The sequence below is a fragment of the Mya arenaria genome, chromosome 4 (genome assembly GCF_026914265.1).
Source record: "Mya arenaria isolate MELC-2E11 chromosome 4, ASM2691426v1".
NCBI lineage: Eukaryota > Metazoa > Mollusca > Bivalvia > Myida > Myidae > Mya > Mya arenaria.
Genome location: NC_069125.1, coordinates 65,791,746 through 65,801,428, shown reverse-complemented (window position 1 = coordinate 65,801,428; position 9,683 = coordinate 65,791,746). Strand labels below are relative to the sequence as shown.

The window sequence follows — 9,683 nt, the reverse complement described above, 5'->3', positions numbered from 1 at the left end:
GTCTCTAAAATTAAGCTCTAACACAAACTTAATTATACGATCGCAGAACAAATTCCTAAAGCGGAGTCAATTTGTGGTCGCTCCGCCCCCATATCGCACGCGAATGAATACACAGATCTTATTAGCCGAAGCTCTTTCGTGGCTCTTCAAAGTGGAGGACACAAAACGCCATAGTTGTCACCTATTGGCTGTCGCGTGCCACGTGATATCCCGCTGGGAGAATTTGCGGAATATTTGCTGGAATGAATAAAATATCCGTGGAAAAATAATCATCATTCTATCATTGTGCTTTTGATCGGAGGATCAAGTTTTTCACTAATAGGCTTAAATTTGATTTTTAAATGACAATTATATACTCTTTTACCTTTTATTGAACGTGTGTAGCTTTGGCTGCTAATTAGATACGATTGGTTTTAAGAAGACATTTTAACAATATTTGCAATTTCTATTAAAAGGATTAGTTTGAAAAAAGGAGAATTTAAACTCATGTTTATTTTAAAAGAAAATATTTAACAAAACTGGATAAAAGGGACATGTTTCAAAACATGATGACGCCGCAAATGTATCAAAGTTTATTTAGGACACTTCCGTTAGTTCCTCAGCCAGTGTCGACGTCGTCGGCTTCATTCTTAGTTGAAAATCTTCTCCGTGAAAGCCAGTCCGCACTTATATCCAGACCAGTTACAAGTTTACAGGCGGGTGTCATCGGGATTCCGGGTATAAACATTACCGGTGTGCCGGGGCTCTCCCTTGCGCGCGGACAGGAAACGTTAAACACGGCGACGACGTCATCATCAAGTAATAACGTGACGCCGTACTTGAAATTCGGCGTCAGTGCAATCCTTGGATCAGACAATAATGACAACAGATCTAGTAAGCGTTTTATTGGTGTTTATATTTTCCGTTTGACCAAGGATTATGAATTTTCGTGAGTCATGAAACTGTCCATAAGATATATATACTCCGGAGTACTTTTGTTTAAGACGTAATGTAAGTTAATTATATATTATATTCATACGAAACTCCTTTACTAATGTATCAGGACATTACACTATTCGCACCTATTTCAGGCCCACCACGGGCGTACCACAGCAGTCCCGCACACATGCCCGTGAGCCCCGTGGCGTGCCCGAAGCCCTGCAGTCCGACCCTAGGGTGCCAGTCCTGCCTCCCCCGCCAACCAACACTTTACGAGCATCCATTCCATGGCATGTTCAGACACCCGTACTTTGCCGGTAAGTGATTTTGTGGCAGAATGCTGTTTTTTTAAATGGATTTTACGATAATCATAAACATCTTATTTTCTTTTCTTCAGTTTTTTTTTTCAAGTAAGAAGTGGTCATGTACACATTCCTCCCATTTAGGAGTTTACAGGCCAGTTGAAACATTTAAAGAATATTGTATTGTTTTGAGAAGTTTTTGTCGCTCCCATCCCCCGATTTGTTCTTATTTTGATAACGTGTCTGAAGTATTGTGACACATCTCGGTCACCGGGACCCAAGTATACCGCCGCTAGTATGTTCTATCTTGGTCATTTATCTTTCAACTGTTTATTCCATCACCTCCCCAAGCTATGTGATTTTATATGAATATCATCTTCGTTTCATAGCACATTCACAAAGTGCCACAAACTATTTTAATGAATCATATAATTGGGTATGTTCAGACTTAAAATTAAAAACTCATTTTTGAGGCTTAATTTCTGCTACTTTTATGGCTGTTATTGCGCTTCTTAAATGTTAAAATACAAATTAATTGTAAGCAGAAAGCGAGCGTTGTACAAGTAATTACAGCCAATCTTAAGTGATTTGGAAAAAAGAACAAGCTGACCTGTGGCTATCAGAAAATAAATCTAAGTAGAAAATGCCTTGAATATATTACTGTGTCTGTATCATGTACCACGGCCACTGAAATAACTCAAACATGATTTCATCACGTTGCAATATTACTTTTAAGAACAATATCTTTATTAAATAACACTTGATTATTAAGTCAAACATTAAGAACAACAACAGTAACAACAACAGCATATTATTTAATATAATACTATATCGTTATATTACAACGTAGGGCTTACGGCCGTAAGTAACTTTTCATTTTGCAATTTAATTGACATTTTATCATCATATCAATTAATTTGGCACCAACGCTGACAAAGAAAACATCCGAATTATCAAACAGTTATTGCAAAGTATTCTGTTTAGTAAAATGCAATAAAAAGCCATTAAATGTCATGATTTTAGTACCGTACTTACTTAAAGCATTAAATTGTATCTTTATTAATCATAAGTTGTTGCTGACCAGTTGTAAAGTATTGTGCCCGCGGTGTAAGTTTTAACATTCTTTTGTCTGATTATCAAATCTATACCCGTACGATGAACAGAATAATATGTGCACACTAGTTGTGTTGTTTCAAATATTATACACTTAACAGTGACTGTCATTGTAAACAATTCTCATTCACATTCAATACTTTCATCTCCAGAATATTTGTCAAAGCTGGTTTACATTTTATAATACAAGACTCTTAATCGAAATCGAGAAAACCGTTTTATATGGTTATCACAAAACCTAATGATCTTTTAAAATTGTCAATTGCATTTTAACTTTAATTTGCAAAGTTAAGATACCACCAATTATCCTTTCATGTTGACGTCGAAAGCTTTGAAGTTTAGCGACAACCATGTGTTCAAGCTCTTTTAAGGAAATATTAATGAAGTTAGTGTCAGAGGTAAACTAACCGACATAACGATCTAATGATTATTCATTGGACATTTTCAACTTAAAAGACCACTTGAGTCGGTCTAACATTTGAAAGACAACTGTTTGTTTTAAATTGCAGTGTACAGACTGATTTGCAATTAATATGACTTTAATACATGACTTCAGAGGCGAAATAGGAATTTCATTTAAAGATGTTAAATAATTGAACAACGGATCGTCATAAGACATCGAAAGGAAATAATATTTACAACCTTAAAAGGAATGGAATTCTGTGAGAAAGTCTGAAATGCCTATTTGCGTTTGGACACTAGAAATGTGAAAAGGGATGGACATCAAAAGGCTCGGTTCTGTCAAAACAATTAGAGAAATGTAATCATCGACACATGTTACCTGGCGATCGTTATCTTCCCTCTACACCAGAGCAGCACCTATAATATTTCGTCATAAAATCTTTATTATTATAAATAATGACCGTATTATTCAATTTTATTTCCAATAAATGAACTGCAACATCTTGCTTTTTCAAATAACCAATTACATTATTGTCAGAGATATATTTACCTTCTATTCTGTCTCGATGTAACAGTCCTCTCGTTGCCGGTCGAGATGTACCATTTGGTTGTGTATTGCCTGCTCTTTGGGGAATCTATTAAAAAAAAGATTACTTTGATGATACGTCAATAACACAAGACAAACCCAATGAAACAAACAATAATTAGAGAATACCTAATTGGAAAATAATTAAGTCTTACATAATGAAATCGACACGCGACAACCCGCAAGATGTTACCTCTGAGTATACCAATCAAAGACCGGCGCGAGTTGATGTATTAATTGTAATGTATAGCTGGACTGCCTGTCGATTTAATAATTACCAAGATACAAATCTTTATTACCGCAATATTAGCCTAAGCCACACTGTCACAGGTTGCGACAAAAGCACTACGGTGATTTTTTCGATGAAATATTAATTAACAGGGCTGCTGATATTACACCGCGGTTACTGAAACTCGCTCAGCCCCGGCAATATTGCTGCATATTTTCTAGTATTTAAAAGAGTTAATTATGAATGGCAATAAAACTGCACAAACAACAGATACACGCTTTTAAAAATGATTTGTATTATGGGAAAGTATGTAAATTGGGAGCGCACGCAGAACATATCCAACTGCACACGTAATATACCCTGAACATAAATAAGGTCACTCAAGAGTAGGTAATCTGTTACCCGCTCCATTTTGGTACTGGCATTGCTGGTAGGCATATCATACGAATGTTTCCATATGTGGCAACTATTCGAATACGAGTATTAATTTTGCATATGTCAGTATTTATATGAAATAGTACACGTTACAGGTTCGCCGCTGATGCCGATGCCGAACGCGTTCTCGTTCCTGAGCCAGATGCGGGGGAAGCCCCGGCGCGGGATGCTGCGGCGCGCAGTTTTCTCCGACATGCAGCGCAAGGGGCTCGAGAAAATGTTCCAGAAACAGAAGTACATCAGCAAACCTGACCGCAAAAAGCTGGCAACCAAATTGGGATTGAAGGATTCTCAGGTAAATGGATATCTGTTTTATATTTCATTGTTGTCCTAATATTATTTTCCCCGTCCAATTATATTGTTTCCATAAGGCTAGTTTTTTACATGCCTCTTGTAAAGGAATCCAGAAAAGTTTACAGTACTGATCGAACAAGTTTACTCGGAAGGCTTTAACTGTATTAAGCAGCGTGTTCAGTTTTGGGGGAAATTCTCAGTTCGGAAATTAAATGGCAACTCAGTGTGTCTTTATCTATTTGTCGCCTGAAAGAGCTATCGCCTATGAAAGCAGATTCCATAAAATCCCATTGGCTGCGCATAAGCTAATTATACGTCACTTCCAGAGCATCATATTGTTTCTTCTTTATTAAATATTGTCTACAATTGAATCGTATCCTCGCTAGTTTCAGAGGTTCTTGATTAAACAGTAACATCTGCAAGTGACAGGTTCTTGAAAATCTCAGCGGTGATCCCCCCTAATGGGAATATTTCTCGTTTATTTTCGCCTGTAATTGTTTTGTAATCGTCCGTTTATCTTCAATCGATTCCTTATGAAGATCCGTTTTAATAAATCCGGCGTTTCGGGCAATTTGTCGCTGATTAATTGGTTTCCGTCTTGGCTTTTGTCTTAATGTGTCAATTGAGACAGTTTCTGGAACGGAATATTGTTCTTTTGGCATAAGTCAATGAATCTGGACTGACCGTTATAATATTTATTAAATATTTCGGGAAAGAATTGTTCAAACTCGTTTATGCCGCATAGCTCATGTATTAAATACATATTAATTATAATCATAACTCATCTTTATTTTCAGGTAAAGATCTGGTTCCAAAACAGAAGAATGAAATGGCGGAACTCGAAGGAGAGAGAACTGTTGTCTTCCGGTGGTTCCCGTGACAACACTCTACCGAATAAGAACAACCCTAACCCAGATCTGAGCGACCTGAACAAACCCTCCAACAGTGACACAGACGACCATATAGATGCCACCTTCAGCTCGGCAGATGGCGCAGAGACGTTACCGGAGACCACGGGCTCGAGCCCATATGAACAAATGACTATGAACTCGCAAGAAATATTCCGACAAATGGACGAAGTGGACGATGATTTAGAATCATTGTCTGATAGTGGGGATGAGGAAATTGACGTCTCCTAGGTGAATGGAGATCTATGTTCGATAGGTCATCTTACATTTGACTACTGACAAAGATCACCTAAAGCCAAGTGCAGCCGTCTGTTCGTGTCACTTGCTTATAGATATGCTTAAACTGGACACGTTTGGAAGGGGATCTTTCAACAAGCTTTATGTCAATAAATTTAGAAACATAACATGTGGTTGAAGACTATATATTCGGAGATGAGGAAGTTGGTTGACAACTTTCTATTGTTATTGTGATTATTATTTATTTTGCAATTATTTTATTGTTTTATCTTGCTGAACATAAATAAATGTGCTTCAACGCTCTTAACTTGAGTTGCTACTGTTATTTCCAATAAACCAAAATTATTAATTTAAAATTCATGTTAAACACCATGACAGGCCCGTTAAATTTCCACAACAAAGTGTTATTCAACCACACTTGATGGTAATTTAATTTCTTTACAGTCCCCGCCCCTTTTCAAATATCCCAGCGCTGGGGCAGACGGGGTCAAATATCGCAAACAGAGAGGGCCCAGCTTGTTTAAGTCTCCCTCTACCATGGGCGTCCCTCGAGGACGGTACTGTGGACAACGCTGACCGCTGGTCAGTCAGCTATTCAGGGCGATTTTCTATATGACCAAATCTGACCATATTCAGCCAGTTATAAATGTGGAACATAGGATAATGATATTTTGCCGAAAGCATCAAAGAGCTTTAAGGAATGTTTTATTGTAGCTAGGGTTTCTTTGGATGCCATCTGTAAACTGTACTGGAGTAATTTGTTATTAGCATAATCACGAACTATTCGAATAAATCAAGAGGTTTACAGAAATGATAAATACGTGTTATTTTTGGGGAGCAAAGGAACCGTGTTTGTTCTTAGACATCAAAGATAGTTAAAAAAGCAAACTATTCTCTAAAATAGTTCTACTATCTTCTGTTCCTTGATCATGGACCTTATACGTTATACGCGAGGTTCAAAACACGAATTATTTTCTCCGTGAAATATTATACGATTTCACACCAAATTGTCAAAGAAAAACCCTCTTTGTTACTTTCTGCAACATTTGGTCAGTTTTGCGCCTAAACTGTGCTTAAAAGCCCTTGATACACTTTAGGGACTCGCTTTTAGAATTACACCTTTAATTATGAACATTCTTATTCATTATCACGTCTGGCTACAAAGATGTGAAATACGGAATATAATGTGGGGACTTCGCTAGCCCCTAAATTAAGTGTCATCCTTACCAGGGCCGCTGCAAATGTAAATAAATACTGTCACTCATAAAAATGGCGACACTTAAAATAAAGCCAATTCGCACGTGCTTATAAAATAATTACGACTATTACAGTGCATACAAACTTAAACCAACACGTGTGGCTAAGGACCCTTAAATTCATCAGATTTTATTAAACATATTTATCTGTGTCTCATTGACAAGAAAGATATTAAAATGCTGACCCTCAAATCCCTTTATCGTGCAAATTTGAAGGGTCACTTCCACGCATGCGTCGAAACGCTGAAAGTATTAATTGGCAAGAGTTTCTTTGAGATATCAGTTTCCAGTCCTTTCAACAGGGTCTTCCAAAATTGTAGCTCCCTACAATGAAACTGTTCATCTTTTAACTGCTGGTTTTTGTTAAAAAAATGAAGAAATTTCAAGAGGAAGAAGACTAGGCTTCAAAGTTCTCGTAACAGATACTTCTAATTGAATTAAACTTGTATTAAGGCCTTGTTATATTGAATTAAAAATAGGTATAAGTGCCAAGGCTTCTAAGATATACCGGGTGCTGTTTTCTACGTGAAAAAGAGTTGAAAGAACTATGGTTGTATCAACACACAAGACTTCCATTGGCTATCAAATATATACTGGTGGGTTTGGAGGTAACTGGAACAGTCGCGAGTAGGTATAATAGTTTGTATAACTCGGTAGGAAAATAAGACCCAAATGAACAATTTCCATTTACGAATCAACAATGAAAATAATGATATACAGGTGTAATCACCGTCTAATGTTAAATGCATGATCTACAATACAATTTTGTTTTGTTTTCATTGATCAGTTCCGCGGTATTGCTACCCATAACCCTACTCTGAAACTCCATGAAAGGTTCATATACTAACAAATGATATAATTTTAATTGGAAATAAAATGTTTGTAATCATTTCTGCAAACATTTCAACAGGGTAGTGGTAATATAATACAGTATTTCAAAATCTGCTTGCTAATTATTGATGTTCAATGCCCTTTTATTAACAACATTTCCTGTTTAATTCCTTGTATAAACTAAAATGGAAAAAAAATCTTTCTAAAGTTGTCGACCACTTAGAAGTTGTAACGAAGCCTTAACAAATTCATAGTTGATAAAACATATCACTGCTTGGGAATACTTTAACGTAATCTAGCTTTAAATACAGTGATAAATATTATTTTATGGTCATAAAAAGGAATATAGTTCTGAAATGGTCTGATTTAAATGATAATATAACTCAAGTCCTATTTATACAAGCGTTCTAATTAAAATATTAGGAACCGCGAAAATCTCTAGAGTAAACTTTCTAACAAACATTCAATAAAAGAGGTCTTAAAGGCCGTCCTTCCGAAAAATAAATATACTTGTTGTTTATATCTTTTACAAATATTGATATAGTTGGCTATTGAAGCGCTTAACCTTGCGATAGGATGAACTTCAGTTACGGTATGGCTATTTCACACATTGTTAATGAAATTAGAAAGTTAGATCAAAATGAGAAAATCGTTAAAAATGGAATAAACGATAATGATAATTAGACACTCACAAGAGTTTGAACTTATGGGTACTAGCCTGGTAGGCAGATGCTTTCAGCGTCCGCTGTCCGTGTACGTTAAAACCGAATCAGTTGAATACTACCTAGATTACTATAATAGTCCTATTCATTGTGTCCGCGCCCGCTTGTGCGTCCGATCCGTGTCCGCTCAAAGCGACACATAAGTGGACTAAGGGTTGGCTTGAAATTCATATAGAAATAAGGTGTAAGAACACTTCTCTCTATTGCATGAAGTAGAATTTAAAAGCAAAAAGGTAAAGAAAAAACGGAGACTGAAACTTTTAAGTGTCTGTTCAATTTAAACGTTTTTTCTTCATGGAAATGAACCATTTTTATGATTGTATAGCAAACCTGATCCGTTTATGTGAAAACAATTGTAACTATTGAAATAAGGTACCTGTTTATTTATATCAGTTGCTATTTATACTATAAAAATGTTGTTGTTTTTTGGTTAAAAAATGGGGGCACATGAAATATGGTTTCCGTTTTAAAATGCAGATGCGGACAGCGGCTACCCCTGGAACTCCGGCCTAACACAGGGGTCTTGGATGTTGTATATAAGAGAAGATGAACTATAAACCAAGTTTCTCTTTTGAAGGACGTTGTGAAGAACCCAGTATTTTGGTTGTAATTGTCTAATAAACATGATTGAAACAACAAAATAATATTTATTATACATCGGATACCGAAAGTAGAATACATTTATTACAGGACATATGGTTTATTGAGAAGTTTCACTTATTTTCTCAATTGTTCAGTGTTTCTTATGCTGTTGTTCTTGCATCTGAACTGCCTCAGGTCAAAACAAGTCTCTATGAAAGAAGGCATTAAAACAAATAGCCGACATACAGGGCTGTGCATACACGTTTGTCGTGGAAATGCCCGATGAAAAGTAAAGCCGGCCACTTGAATATACTGGTTCACAAGTACCGCGGCCTCAAGTGGCTCTTCATGATCATTTATTTCCTAAACTAATAAAATTTGATACCGTTTAATGTGCATCTCCGCCAGAGGGCACCACCACTTGTGGCTTCCATAATTCCCACTAATGGACTCAAATCTATTAAAGTAACGCGATACGGATAAGAAATTAAACAAACTTTATTGTATATTTTAAATCTAAACACTTTTTGGTTAAGACTTGTTTGAAAATAAATCCGAATTCATCTTTAATTATTAGACGTCGACAGATAACATTTGTTAAATGCAGTAAAGAATTGTTTTCTTAACAATGAATTTTATCAGTCCTTGTATTCTTTTGTAGTTAGGTATTATTTTCTTATGCATTTACTTTTCATGGGAAAATACAGAATAGAATACATAACGGTGATAGTTCCCACTCTTGCTTAAGTCAATCTCGCAATAAAATAAAATAAACCATGGATTTGTTAGATAAAGATCATGTATGAACCTTATCCATAGCAAATCTAGATATTCTGATATTAATGGACGACTTTAAATTATCAATATT

The 9,683-nt window shown here is 36.0% G+C and overlaps 1 protein-coding gene across 1 annotated transcript; it reads left to right on the top strand.

Moving 5' to 3' along the window:
• Positions 1–243: 243 nt before the first annotated feature.
• LOC128232609 (homeobox protein DBX1-B-like) lies at positions 244–5,708 on the top strand. Its single transcript, XM_052946275.1, has 4 exons — positions 244–873; positions 1,071–1,235; positions 4,081–4,280; positions 5,077–5,708. The coding sequence occupies exons 1-4, from the start codon at positions 534–536 to the stop codon at positions 5,416–5,418; spliced, it is 1,047 nt and encodes a 348-aa protein (XP_052802235.1). The 5' UTR covers positions 244–533; the 3' UTR covers positions 5,419–5,708.
• The last annotated feature ends 3,975 nt before the right edge of the window (positions 5,709–9,683 follow it).

Bases quoted from the DNA above. Each gene is read 5' to 3' on its own strand.
- LOC128232609 (XM_052946275.1), top strand. From the start codon at position 534: ATGTTTCAAAACATGATGACGCCGCAAATGTATCAAAGTTTATTTAGG. The intron at 874-1,070 runs GTAAGCGTTTTA...CACCTATTTCAG, and splicing joins CAATAATGACAACAGATCTA to GCCCACCACGGGCGTACCAC. The intron at 4,281-5,076 runs GTAAATGGATAT...CTTTATTTTCAG, and splicing joins TGGGATTGAAGGATTCTCAG to GTAAAGATCTGGTTCCAAAA.